Here is a 15,207-nt window from a genome sequence, read left to right on the forward strand (position 1 = left end):
AAAGCAGGTAAATAAATACATACAACTTAGAGGGGGAGGGGCACTGTGACAAGTATCCTTCCCTCGAAAATTGGAAAATATTAGATTGTTGGAATAGTTTCTTTTATTTTTACTCTATAAAAATTCTACCCCAATCTTAAATAAATCGCATCCACATGTGTATATTTCACAATTTGATCTCAATAGTCTAATTCCCCTTTTTTATACGTCCCTCAATAGTTTCAATTTGGTGTCCTTATGTTTCCGTATTGTAAAAACTAGCCCTCCCTCAATTCTTACCAACATGTGTTTTACACTTAATAGGCACATGAACAGCAACAGCAGCAAAAAAAAAAAAAAAAAAAAAAAAAAAAAAAAAAAAAAAAAACTGACCTTGGATTGAATTCAGCATGTGTCACTTTTTGCTTATGAAGTCGAATTTGAGAAATCTGTTCACCATCGACAGACAAAATTCGCACATAGCCCTTATTGTCCCCAGCCAACATAACTTTGCCAGTAAAACTCACGTCTAATGAGGTATACCAGTGACTAGAATTAGCAAGAAAACGTATATTTAGAAGAAATACACTTTGGTTACACAGAAAGCTACACCTTTGACGTAGTCTATAGACTCCAGCGAACCTACCGGCTTCAATCAAAACAAAAGTATAGAAAAAAGATGCAGAAATATTCCCCCTTGGAAGGAAGGGGGAGGAAACGAAAAAAGTACATTTTCTATCCTTATGTTTTTGAATAATTAACATTTTACAAATTTGAGGGAATCTATTAATAATAATAATAAAAAACAAACATGTGGTATATGATATAGATTCAAAAGGTATGACCCTTGTGGGGAAGGGATTCAAAAGCATAAAAGGGTGCTTTTTAGCCACAATTTTTATTTAGGAGGACTCAATTTTTATCCTTATATTTTTAAGTAATTTACATTTAAAATACTTGAGTCAAGCAATCAATCAAAGTAAAAGTAGAGAGTACAGATGTACAAAGTTTTAGCCCTTGTAAGGGTGAGGGCAGTGACGGTTTTAGGGAGGGACAGAGGGAGAACTCACCCCGGGTGCAGAAATTTTAGAGGCGCAAAATTTCAAATAAATAATCTAACGGCTATAATCATTTTTTAATTTTTAGAATTTAATTTTATTAGAATAAAGTAGAGGCAGTTGGCAGTAAATGCTAACAAACTGAAAGCAACATTTTCTTTCTCCCATGTCTTCAAAACCATTCCTTGAAAATAGAAGTAAGAAATTTTAGGACTGCAAAATTTCAGATATATAATCTAACGGTTATAATCATTTTGTAATTTTTTATGAAATTTTCACTTTTCTCACATCTTCATCACCATTTCTTGAAAATAAAAGTAAGAAAAAAAAACGGAGAAACAGTGCCGACTCCTAGTACTGAGTAATGAATCTTTTTTCATGAATGGCAGATGTATTTCTTTTGGGGGTGGGTGTTAATTGCCTCCTCCTTATATTCCCCGTCGCCCCTAGATTTGGGAAAATACCCTTTTTGGATTTTACTTTCATTGAAAAATAATGTTTTTGGTATTTGAATTTGTAAAAAATACCCCCTTAAATTTAGAAAGAGAGAGAGAGCCAGAGAAAGAGAGAGAGAGAGAGAGAGAGAGAGAGAGAGAGAGAGAGAGAGAGAGAGAGAGAGAGAGAGAGAGAGAGAGAGAGAGAGAGAGAGAGAGAGAGAGGGAGAAGGAGAGAGAGCGAGAGAGTGAGAGAGAGAGGGAGAAGGAGAGAGAGCGAGAGAGTGAGAGAGAGAGAGAGAGATCCCAAAATAATCAATTCCTGACCCTCCCTCCAAATCCAGCCCTATCTATCAAACTAAAAAAAAGTTTTGACAAAAAATAAAACCGTAGCCCCAGTGGAAAGATGTCTGGGCACCAGGACTTATGCAGGTGGCGGCTCTCCCTGGATGTCCTGGGTGCTTCTGGCGGCACAGGAAGAACTAAGATCAAAGAAAGACCCTTCCTAAGGGCCCACCATCCTTGGCACATAAGGGAAAAGGACAAGCAAAATACTCACTTTTTATTATCAGTTTCCAAAAATACTTGAGTATTCCTTCCATAGAAATCCTGCTTGCAGACCAATCCAGTAATGCTGGCTGTATAGATTTTACTGGGATCTACAACGTCAAACTTCATCGCTTGAATCGAGCCACCCGGTCCTTGCTTAAAGAAATAATTAAAAACTCAATGATAAAAAAAAAGCAAAAAAAAACTGTTACTTTCAAACGCTAAAAAGCACCAGGAAATCATTTCAGTATAATAATTTTGCGTGAGAGACATACCAGCAAAGCCATATCCGTGGGGGGGGGGGGGGGGTTGATCCCCCCCCCAATATGTTTGTCTGACTCGTAAAAATGTGACAAAAATGGATATAAACAAATTTTCTATGCGTTTTTTTGTGTACACCTCCCCCCGAAAAAAAATCCTTGTGTAAAACACCCCCAGAAAAAAAATCCCCGATACGGCCCTGGATATCAGCACTCATTTTGGCTGCATTCCAAGAGCAAGCGAATTATAAATGGAATAAGAGTGCATATATAAGATAGTCTCTGAGAAAAAAAAGCAGCAAACACCATCGAGCATTACAAAGGCCAAACAAATGCCACCATCCTTCAAGCCTAACAAAATAGCTACTAAAGTAAAAACAGTAAAGATACTATAGTTAAATGCTGATTCCCTACCAAACAAAATTATCAGAATTAAAAGTAGAAATTGCAGCAAAGAACCCAGACATAGTAGCAGTGGTCGAAGCTAAGCCTAAACACTGTCGATATCTTTACCAGAGTTGGCCATCAACGGCTACAAAAGCCACACCTTGAACATAGATCAAGAAGAAGGTCGGGGAAGTATTTGCTATGTCTTAGACAATTTATCAGTCCATAAAGTATCATCAACAAGAAATGGAAATTAAATTATTTGGCTTCAGATATCAAACACAAACCACGAAACTCTAAATTTGGCTGTAGCATATAAAAGTCCAAATAGCAGAACCGGGAATGATGAAGTACTCTTTAAGGATATTCACACCATATGTCAAAGATTAACAAAGCCAACTCTTATCATTGGAGATTTCAATTACCCTTACATAGATTGGGACCTTCCACACTTCCTAGAGCATAGCGGGTCACCCTCACAGAGGGAATTTCTGAAGATAGGAAACGATAATCACCTAGAACAGCTTATTAAAAAACCAACAAGAATCCGAGGAAGCGACAAGCCAACACTGCTGGACCTAGTCCTATGCAGTAATACGGAACTAATAAAAGAACTTACTATAGGTCCTCCCGTTGGAAAATCTGATCACGCTACAATTTACTTAGAGATGATTATAAATTGCGAAACTATGAGAAAAAAAGAGAGAGGTGGATGTATTCAAACGGTGATTACAATGCCATGCGAACGGAGCTAGAAGTTTTCAACTGGACTGAAATACTAAATAACAGAGATCTAGTAGATGGCATGTACAGAAAGTTTGCATCCATAATAATAGACCTCACAAAGAAGTATGTACCAATAGTAAAAATATTTAAACGACCGCCTCTAAAACGAGAGATCCTTGACCTAATAAAAACCAAGCGGCAAGCCTGGGAGACGCTCAAGCAGACTGATACCGAAAGTAATTGTACAAATTATCGCAGAATCGCCAACAAAGTCAGGAAAGCCACTAGGCAAGAAGCAAGTGAAAAGGAGAGGAAAGTAGCCGAAAACTCAAAGGTCAACCCCAAGGCGTTTTAGAACTTCGTGAACTCAAAAAGAAAAGAACAGCCGGTTATTCCCGATCTTTTGAAACTCAGTAGTAAATTTAACAATCAGTGACCCAATAGCAAAGGCCAACCTACTAAATCAGCAGTTTTCCACTGTTTTCACAACAGAAAGGGACAAAGATGAAAGTCAAGAGGAATGTCAGCCACTAGTCGCAGGCAAATTTGAAGAAATAGAACTGACAATACAAATGGTCTACAAAAAACTAAAAAATCTAAACCCTTACAAATCAGAAGGGCCAGATCGCCTTCATTCTAGAGTACTCAAAGAGCTGGCACAAGAAATTGCAGCGCCATTGCACTACATTTTTGTCAAGTCCTTATAAACAGGGAACCTGCCTGATGCAAGGAAGCAAGCAACGGTGATACCCCTCTTCAAAAAAGGAAGCAAATCAGATCCAAGTAATTACAGACCTATCAGCTTAACCTGTATCACATGCAAAATACAAGAATCTTTACTCCACGATAATATATTACAGTACCTACTCGAAAGAAGCCTCATTTCACCCACACAGTTTGGATTTCTCAAGAAAAGATCAACATAAAGCCAGCTACTTGTTGCTACAAACGCCTGGAAAAAATATATGGATAGTGGGATGCAAGTAGATATTTTATACTTAGATCTCAGAAAAGCCTTTGATAAAGTCTCACAAAGTGAACTTCTTCGAAAACTACAGTCTATCGGTGTTGGCGGTACTATTCTAAAGTGGGTTCTCAACTTTCTGAAAGGAAGATCTCAGCGAGTGAAACTGGAGGGATATATTAGCAGCAATGAGACAAAAGTCACAAGTGGAGTGGTTCAAGGTAGTGTTCTGGGGCCTTTACTATTCAATATTTACATAAATGATCTCCTACATAACATAGATTCAGAGATACTGCTTTATGCAGATGACACGAAAATCTTTCACGCAATAACAAGCTTTGAAGATACAGAAATACTACAGCAAGACTTAAACAAAATAGCAGAATGGATGAAAAAATGGAGCATGGAAGTGAATATAGAAAAAAGTTGTCACTTTCGGCTAGGCCCAAAACACATTTCTCGGCACCACTGCTTTGAAGGACAACAGATACCTATACAAGAAGAAGCGCGAGACTTGGGAGTGAAAATAGACAGTGACGTGACTTTCCCCAAGCACTACGAGTCAATCATCTCTAAGTCATCAAAAGTCTTGGGAATTATTCGAAGAAATTTCTCTCTTACTGACTCAACACTGTTTTCTATACTCTTCAAATCGTTAGTGAGACCAATGATCGAGTACGGTCATACTACAACGAGACCATTTTTTCAAAAAGACAGCATCATACCAAGACCGTTTGAAAAAATTATTGCTTCAAAGTCTCTCATACCGGTTTTTGAGAGGAGATCTTATTGAAGTGTATAAAATATGCAACAGATACTACGACAATATCCCTCCAGAATAGATAATAACATTCAAGAATAATAACCTGAGAAGTCACGAGTTTAAGCTAACCGAAGAACGTTTCAGAAGAGATGTTGGTAAATGGGCATTCAGCAATCACATTGTCTCCGAGTGGAACGCACTCAGTTAAAGTTTTTTATCTGAAAGTAAGGAGCAACATCAAAACTTAAAACGACAGAAAACATTACGTATATGATTGGGTTCATCCCCTAGTCAATACCTCGCTCTATAAGCCAAAGATTATTTAGTACTTTCATAAGAGCTATTTATTCTAATTAACGGCATTTGTGATTAAGGGGTCATTTTTAAAGAATTAATTAAAAAAAAATTTCCGAAAAATAAGTTTTTCAAAGAAAAGTAAAGGCCATTTTAAACCAGAGCTCAGGAGATACAAATACCTGTTCAAATTCAAACTCAAATCGACCAGAAATTATTATTAAATAATAAAAGAAACCCATAACGAACAGAAATGTAATAAACAATAAGAGCAAACAAAATGCAACAAGTAATAATATAAATGAATAAATAAATCTTAAAGCGAGTAATGCTTAAATTGAATATGAAAATCAAGCTTAAAAAAAGAGCAAATATTTTGCTATTAAAGTATAAATGAAACTTAAAACGAACAGAAATTAAATAAATAATCGATGCGAACAAACATACAATATATATTAATGTCAATGAATAAATAAATCTTAAAACAAGTGAAACTTAAAAATAATATGGAAATCCAGTTTGGATCGAATAAAAATAACTACAAACAAGAATTTGGGTGTCGCCTCACTGCAGAAACCGAAAACCTACTGCGTCACTGGTGCTTTACTAAAAAAAATTCTTTAAAATGTTTTCACTTTTATAACTTTAAGAAATCAAAAATTAATTAAGATTTTAGGTAATAAATATAAGCATATGTATATTAAATTGGCAATGCACATTTTTTTTCAGTAAACTCATTTGAATTTTTTTTCAGTAAAGTGCAAATTATATTCTGGCTTTTAGAAAGCATAGGGGTTTTGAACCCTACTCATATTAATTTATACTCCTTTTGAGTTTTAATCTAATATTTCTTTTAATTTTTGTTCGTTTTGGGTTTCATTTATTTATTTATACTGATTTGGGGTAGTTGTATGCTGGGTAGATTATATGATAGTCCGGACGCTAGGTGTTGAAAGTTCGAACCATACCACGACGGAATGGGGCTGCTACGAGAATTGGCCTACCCTCCACCCCCTAAATTGACCATGCAGATTCAAAAATACCAATGGCACTTGCCTGCGAGTGGTGGAACAGTCCGCCGAAACTTGACATTTTATTATATTTTGGAGAAAATGCATGTTCCAAAAAGTTTGAGGTGCAGTTTTCTACTCAAATAGAAATGCCAAGAGGTCATGGAATGTTTCCATGGCACACTAGCACGATTAGTTTGGAAAAATTGCAGAGTTAAAAAAAAATGGCAAAACTCCACGAGCGTCCAGACGTCCTGGAGATTACAGACAAAATAACGGGGAAAATTAAATACATAATGATATTAGTTGTTGAAAGGTAATTCAGTTCAAGCTTTTTTTCACTGTAATTTTTATTTTCATTTTCAATGCTGTAAGAACTGGAAAATAATAAATTTGTAATATACGAGTAATTTGTTTTCAGTGAAGCACCAATGACACAGAGGGCTTTAGGTTTTTACAGTTAAAGAAGGGGGCAGTATCCAATTTTGCTTGTAGTGAAACTATTTGTCTTGACCAATCTTGAAAAGAAATAATAAATTAAACTGAATATTTGATGCATAATGATATTAATTGCTAAAAGCTCATCAGTTCAAAATTTTACTGTAATTTTAATATTTATTTTCAATATTAAGTACAAAAAAAAACATTTGTAATATAATTCGTTTTCAGTAAAGCGCCAATGACGCAGTAGGTTTTAGGCTTCTGCAGTGAGGCGATACCCAAACTCTTGTTTGTAGTTATTTTTATTCGATTTAAACTGGATTTGCATATTCTTTTTAAGTTTCAGTCGTTTTAAGATTTATTTATTCATTTACATTAATATATATTGTATGTTTGTTTGCATTGATTGTTTATTTAATTTCTGTTCGTTTTAAGTTTCATTTATACTTTAATAGCATAAAATTTGTTTTCGTTTTAAGCTTGATTTTCTTATTCAATCTAAGCATTACTCGCTTTAAGATCTATTTATTCATTTATATTATTACTTGTTGTGTGTTTTTTGCTATGATTTTTTATTTAATTTCTGTTTGTTTTGGGTTTCATTTATTCTTTAATAGTAATTTCTGGTCGTTTTGAATTTAAATTTTAACAGGTATTTGTATATAAATATCTATTTAAAAACTATCATTAATTTTCTTTGAAAAAAATGTTTTTATATTCGTTTTTTTTAATTAATTTTTGTTCATTTTTGATTTCAAAAAATTTAAATTTTTTATTGAATGGAGGGGGGGGGGGGACTTACGGGCCGGTGATTCCTAACTTTCAAACACGTATACAGAATTTGCAATATGTATTGTTTGAGGCTTTTTTCAAAGTTTGAACGATTACCTCTGATAAAAAAATTATATTTGAAAACGAGACAGCCTGCGTAGCTTACAGAAAGCGACGAACAACAATGAATGGATTGAATAGAATAGCTCCAATAAGGGGGTTTAGACCATTTCACTTGCTGACACAAAGGGATCACGACTGTTTGGAATTGACCTTAATAGGATTTTGTGTGCCAAAGCAATTTTGCATCTACCACAGAGTTTACATTTTTACCTTCTAAGTGGATGACTATAATTTATGTTATATGCGTTAATTCCGTTTGACACCCCTTCCCATCGCTCATACCACTATCGGCAAAAGCTAGTTTTCAAGGTATCAACGGCTACGCCGACCCCCGGGCCCTGATATACCTGTGTCACCACATAGTTTTTTGTTATCAGAAACGTTAAATATTTTAACCCTATTTTTCTCTCAACATTTTATCGGATGCATTTAGGGCTTGGAGGAGGGGGGGCTAGTTACCCTCCAATCTCTTTTGACTCTTAAAAAGTGAACAAGAACTTTCAATTTGCAGTCCTATTTTCTTCATAAGAAACCTTTATATGTCACTGTAATTTTTTTGCCTTAGGAATATTCTGAACTAAAATAGCTATTCCAAATTTGATCTGGTCCATTTGAAGAAAAAAGGTGTAGGGGGGGGGGTGCCCTTTCAAAACCTTTGACTCCTAAAAAGGTACGTGAGAAATAGGCGAATCAGCTGTTTTTTTAACATAAGGAGTTTTTAGAAGACAACCCAATGATTATGGCGGTGCAAATCCTTCCAGTTTGGGGTCCTGTTCTTACTGTTCTTATTGCGAAACTAAAAACAATAAAACATCAAAACCTTATTGCCTTTATGGCTGTAAGAAATTCCTTTTATATGGAGGCAAAATCTACAAACAGAGAAAAATCTTTTAGTGTATAGAAAGAATAATACAATCGTTGCAGTATATAAACCTATCCTCCAATTTTCGCTGCAAATCGGAGGATATTAGAGGGTCAGGGTTAATGCTAAGGGGTGGACGTGGGGGGCTGGCTGTGCGCAACAAAATGAGGAGTTTTTAGAAAAAGGCCCTATAAAACAATAAAGTCTTATGGTCTTTATGACCTTTGGTTTTCTATTGTCAGACTCAGTAGCAGAAAACATTGATTAAAAAAAAAAAAAAAAACTAAAATAGCTTTATAAAATAGGTAGCCATTAAAAAGCAGTATGTAGAGCTATCCTCCCATTTGCGCAACAAATGGGAGAAGGGGTCGGGTGCAAAGGGATGGGCGGACGAGACTGGCTGTGCAAAACCTTCTACCTAGTGGTCCTGTTTTCACTGATTTTATTGCACAACTAAAAAAACAATAAAACATCGAAACCTATCTATTAATATGTAAACCTATCATGTATTTTCTATCTGGAAATCAACTACGCTGAAGAAAATCGCCCAAATTACATCAATTTCGACTATTAAAAAGGGCACTAGCCCTTTCAAATTCAAATCGAATTAACCTTTTTTGCAGATTATACGACAACAGCTTCTGTAAAAACATTATAGGCCCCCAGGGCTTAACTTACAACCCTTTCTCTGAGGGTTGTGGGGCATTATCCTCCTCAAAAATATATTTTCTATCTGGAAATCAACTATGCTGAACGAAATGGCTATCTCAAAATTTTGATTTGATGCGTTTGGGGGAATGATGAGCGTGGGGGGGAGGGGGCTAGTTGCCCTCCAATCACTTTCGACTATTAAAAAGGGCACTATCCCTTTGAATTTCAAATCGAAGGAGCCTTTTTTGAAGTTTTTATGACAACGCCTTCAATAAAAACATTATATGCCCCCAGGGCAAAACTTAAAACCCTTGCCCTGAGGGTTGTGGGGGATTGTCCTCCTCAAAAACATGTTTTCTATGTGAAAATCAACTACGCTGAACAAAATGGCTATCTCAAAAGTTTCTACGACAAAGCCTTCTATAAAACCTTATATGCCCCCAGGGCTTATCTTAAAACCCTTGCCCTGAAGGTTCTGGGGGAGTGTCCTCCTCAAAAACGTATTTTATTTGTTTAAATCAACACCGCTCAACAAAATGCCTATCTCAAAATTTCGATTAGAGGTGTTGTAGTACATGAGGGCCGTGGGGAGGCTAGTTGCACTCCAAACACTTTCGACTATTAAAAAGGGCACTAGCCCTTTCATTTCCAATCAAATGAGCCTGTTTTGAAGTTTCTAAGAAAACGCCTTCTATAAAAACCTTATATGCCCCCAGGGCATAAATTAAAACCCTTGCCTCTAGGGTTGTTGGGGAGTGTCCTCCTCAAAAATATATGTTATATCTGGAAATCAACTACGCTGAACAAAGTCGCTATCGCAAAATTTTGATTGGATGTGTTTGGGGGAATGATGGGCGTGGGGAGGGGGGGGGGGCGATTTCCCCACAAATCACTTTCGACTATTAAAAAGGGCACGAGGTTTTTTAATTTCCAATCGAATGAGCTTTTTTTGAAGTTTCTACGACAACGCCTTCTATAAAAACCTTATATAACCCCAGGGCATAACTTAAAACCCTTGCCCTGAGGGCTGTGAGTGAGGGTCCTCCTCAAAAAAATATTTTCTATCTGGAAATAAACTACGCTGAACAAAATGGCTATCTCAAAATTTTGATTAGATGTGTGTGGGGAAATGATGGGCGTGGGGGGGGGAAGGGTTAGGTGCCCTCCAATCTCTTGCGACTATTAAGAAGGGAACTAGCACTTTAAATTCCAATCGAATGAGCCTGTTTTGAAGTTTCTACGACAACGCCTTCTATAAAAATCTTATATACTCCAAAGGCATAACTTAAACCCCTTGCCCTGTGGGTTGTGGGGGAGTTTCCTCCTCAAAAATATATTTTCTATCTGGAAATCAACCACGCTGAACAAAATGGCTATCTCAAAATTTTGTTTGGTTGTTTTTTGGGGATTGTTGGGCGTGGGGGGGGGCTAGTTGCCCTCCAATCACTTTCGACTATTAAAAAGGGCACTAGCTTTTTGAATTTCCAATCTAATGAGACTTTATTGAAGTTTCTACAATCACTTTCGACTATTAAAAAGGGCACTATCTCTTTGAATTTCCAATCAAATGAGCCTTTTTTGAAGTTTCTACGACAGCACCTTCTATACCTTATATGCCCCTAGGGCATAACTTAAAACCCTTGCCCTGAAGCTTGTGGGGAGTTTCCTCATAAAAAACATATTTTCTATCTTGAAATCAATTACATTAAACAAAAAGCCTATTACTGATTGCTTTCTGGAGATTTTGGGGGAAATAATGTGCGTGGGGGGGGGGGGCTATTTAAACTCCCGTAGATTATGCCCGGTAAAAAGGGCCCTATAAAATTGAATTCCAATAGATTTTTTCGTTTATTAAGTGTCTATCACAACACTGTCTATAAAAATCTTATATGCCCCAAAGGACTAAATTAATACACTTGCCCTAAGAGGATTGGGGGAGTTTCTTCCTCAAAAAGATATTTTCTATCTGGAAATCAACTACACTGAACATAATGGCTATCTCAAAATTTTGATTGGATGTGTTTGGGGAAATGATGGGCGTGGGAGGGGGGGCTAGTTGCCCTCCAACCACTTTCGACTATTAAAAAGGGTACTAGCTCTTTAAATTCTAATCGATTGAGCTTGTTTTGAAGTTTCTACGACAACGCCTTCTATAAAAATCTTATATGCCCCAAGGGCATAACTTAAAACCCTTGCCCTGAGGGCTGTGGGAGAGTTTCCTCCTCAAAAATATATTTTCTATCTGGAAATCATCTACGCTGAACAAAATGGCTATATCAAAATTTTGATTGGATGTGTTTGGGGGAATAATGGGCGTGGAGGGGGGGGGGCTAGTTGATCTCCAATCACTTTCGAATATTAAAAAGGGCACTAGCTTTTTGAATTGCCAATCTAATGAGCCTTTATTGAAGTTTCTACGACAACGCCTTCTATAAAAACCTTATATGCCCCCAGGGTATAACTTAAAACCCTTGCTCTGAGGGTTGTGGGGGAGTGTCCTCCTAAAAAATATATTTTCGAACTGGAAATCAACTACGCTGAACAAAATGACTATCTCAAAATTTTCATTGGGTGTGTTTGGAGGAATGAGGGGCGTGGGGGGAGGGGGGCTAGTTAAACTCTAAACACTTTCAACTATTAAAAAGGGCACTAGCCCTTTCATTTTCAATCAATTGAGCCCGTTTTAAAGTTTCTACGACAACTCCTTCTATGAAAACCTTATATGCCCCCAGAGCATAACTTAAAACCCTTGCCCTGAGGGTTGTGGGGGATTGTCCTCCTCAAAAACATGTTTTCTATCTGAAAATCAACTACGCTGAAAAAAATGGCTATCTCAAAATTTTGATTGGATGTGTTTGGGGGAATGATGGGCGTGGGGGGGGGGGGGCTAGTTCCCCTTTAATCACTTTCGAATATTAAAAAGGGCACTATCCCTTTGAATTTCCAATCGAATGAGCCTTTTTGAAGTTTCTACGACAACACCTTCTATAAAAACCTTAAATGCCCCGAGGGCCTGACAGAAAACCATTGCCCAGAAGTTTGTGGGTGTGTATCTTCCTTAAAAACGTATTTTCTATCTTGAAATCAACTATGCTGAACAAAATGGCTATCTCAAAATTTTGATTGGATGTTTGGGGAAATGATGGACGTGGGGGAGGGGGCTAGTTGCACTCCAACCACTTTCGACTATTAAAAAGGGCACTGGCCCTTTAATTTCCAATCGAATGAGCCTGTTTTGAAGTTTCTACGTCAGCACCTTCAATAAAAAACCTTATATGCTCCCAGGGCATAACTTACAACCTTTGCCCCGAGGGTTGTGGGGGAGTGTCCTCCTAAAAATTTTATTTTCTATCTGGAAATCAACTAAGCTGAACAAAATGGCTATCTCAAAGTTTTGATTGAATGTGTTTGGGGGATTAATGGGCGTGGGGGGGGGGCTAGTTGCCCTCCAATCACCTTCGACTATTAAAAGGGCACTAGCTTTTTGAATTTCCAATCTAATGAGCCGTTATTGAAGTTTCTACGACAACACCTTCTATAAAAACCTTATATGCCCCCAGGGTATAACTTGAAACCCTTGCCCTGAGGGTTGTGGGAGAGTGTTCTCCTCAAAAATATATTTTCTATCTGCAAATCAACTACACTGAACAAAATGGCTATCCTAAAATTTTGATTGGATGTGTTTGGAGAAATGATGGGCGTGGGGGAGGGGGGCGAGTTACACTCCAATCACTTTCGACTATTAAAAAGGGCACTAGCTCTGTAATTTCCAATCGATTGAGCCTGTTTGGAAGTATCAACGACAACGACCTCTATAAAAACCTCATATGCCCCCAGGGCATAACTTAAAATCCTTGCGCTGAGGGTTGTGGTGGAGTGTCCTCCTCAAAAACATGTTTTCTATGTGAAAATCCACTAAGTTGAAAAAAATGGCTATGTCAAAATTTTGATTGGATGTGTTTGGGGGAATGATGGGCGTGGGGGGGGGGGGGCTAGTTCCCCTTTAATCCCTTTCGACTATTAAAAAGGGCACTATCCCTTTGAATTTCCAATCGAATGAACCTTTTTGCAGTTTCTACAACAACACCGTCTATAAAAACCTTATATGCCCCCAGGGCATATCTTAAAACCCTTGCCCTGAGGGTTTTGGGGGAGTGTCCTCCTCAAAAACGTATTTTCTATCTGGAAATCAACTACGCTGAACAAAATGGCTATCTAAAAATTTTGATTGGATGTTTGGGGAAATGATGGGCGTGGGGGAGGGGGCTAGTTGCACTCCAACCACTTTCGACTATTAAAAAGGGCACTAGCCCTTTAGATTTCCAATTTAATGAGCCTGTTCTGAAGTTTCAATGATAACGACTTCTATAAAAACCTTTTTGACCCCCAGGCTATAACCTAAAACCCTTGACCTAAGGGTTTTGGGGGAGTGTCCACCTCGAAAATATTTTGTCTATCTGGAAATCATCTATGCTGAACAAAAGTACCGTGTCAAAATTTTGAGTGAATGTGTTTGGGGGATTGATGGGCGTGGGGGGGGGGGGCTAGTTGCCCTCCAATCACCTTCGACTATTAAAAGGGCACTAGCTTTTTGAATTTCCAATCTAATGAGCCGTTATTGAAGTTTCTACGACAACGCCTTCTATAAAAACCTTATATGCCCCCAGGGTATAACTTGAAACCCTTGCCCTAAGAGTTATGGGGGAGTGTTCTACTAAAAAATATATTTTCGATCTGGAAATAAACTGCACTCAGCAAATTGTCTGTACCAAAATTTTCATTGTAGGTGGGGGGGACCTGGAGGGGGTTGGGGGAGGGGGGCTAATTAAACTCCAAACACTGTCAACTCGTAAAAATGGCACCAGCCCTTTAATATACAATCTAATGAGCCTGTTTTGAAGTTTCTACGACAACGCCTTCTAGAAAAACCTAAAATGCCCCCAGGGCATAACTTAAAATCCTTGCCCTGAGGGTTGTGGTGGATTTTCATCCTCAAAAAAATATTTTCTATCAGGAAATCAACTACACTGAACAAAATGGCTATCTCGAAATTTTGATTGGATGTGTTTTGGGGAATGATGGACGTGGGGGGGGGGGCTAGTTGCCATCCAATCATTTTCGACTATTAAAAAGGGCACTAGAACTCTCGATTTACAATCGAATGAGCCCCCTTTGAAGTTTCTACGATGACCCCTTCCATATGAAGTGCCTTTTGAAAAGAAAAATAAATAATAATAATAAAACATTGGAGCCGTATGGCCTTTACTATAGGCAACGCTACAGTGTTGCCTCTGATTAGAACAAAATTTGAACTTTAGCTTAAAGAGCTAGGTATTGAATAGGGGGCGAACCCTCTAATATATGTATTAAAAATATAATAATATAGAGGTTCGTTACGTAAGTTAATTCGTAAGTTACGTATATTTATTACTAATAAAAACGTTCGTAAATAAAATTAAACAGGTTTAGAGAAAGCCATTTAACCAAATAAAAGTAAAATTAATATTTAAATTTTTTTTAATTATTCATGTACGGTGAGCCAGAATCAAAACCCGCATTAATTCAAAAACGTTCAAAAATGAAATAATAAAAAACCAGTTTTTTTAACTGAAAGTAAGGAACGGCGTTAAAACTTAAAACTTAAAGAAATTATTCAGTATATAAAAGGGGCTGTACCCTCCGCAACTTCTCGCTCTTTACGCTAAAGTTTGTCTTTTTCTTAAACCTCTATTTTTTTTAAACAATTAAAAACTTTAGCATAAAGAGCGAGGCGTTGAGGAGGGAACAGCCCCTTCCATATACGGAATAATTTGTGTTCTTTTTAAGTTTTAACGTCGTTCCTTACTTTCAGTTAAAAAAACTTGTTTTTTTTTATTTAATTACCTACATGAATAAACCGCACCAGATTCCCAATACTAATAAAACGTCCATTTCC

General features: G+C 37.1%; 1 protein-coding gene across 1 annotated transcript in view; it reads right to left on the reverse strand.

Moving 5' to 3' along the window:
• LOC148939764 (DNA damage-binding protein 2-like) overlaps positions 1 to 15,207 on the reverse strand; it is an 84,374-nt gene that overhangs the window by 43,183 nt on the left and 25,984 nt on the right. The window contains exons 4-5 of the mRNA XM_089105999.1: positions 2,031 to 2,176; positions 373 to 528 (exon numbers count right to left, since the gene is read on the reverse strand). Coding sequence (XP_088962125.1) covers positions 373 to 528; positions 2,031 to 2,176 — 302 coding nt within the window. The remainder of the gene's footprint in view (positions 1 to 372; positions 529 to 2,030; positions 2,177 to 15,207) is intronic.

Source organism: Artemia sp. Qi Xiang Cuo, chromosome 20 (genome assembly GCF_049724085.1).
Source record: "Artemia sp. Qi Xiang Cuo chromosome 20, ASM4972408v1, whole genome shotgun sequence".
Taxonomy (NCBI): Eukaryota; Metazoa; Arthropoda; class Branchiopoda; order Anostraca; family Artemiidae; genus Artemia; species Artemia sp. Qi Xiang Cuo.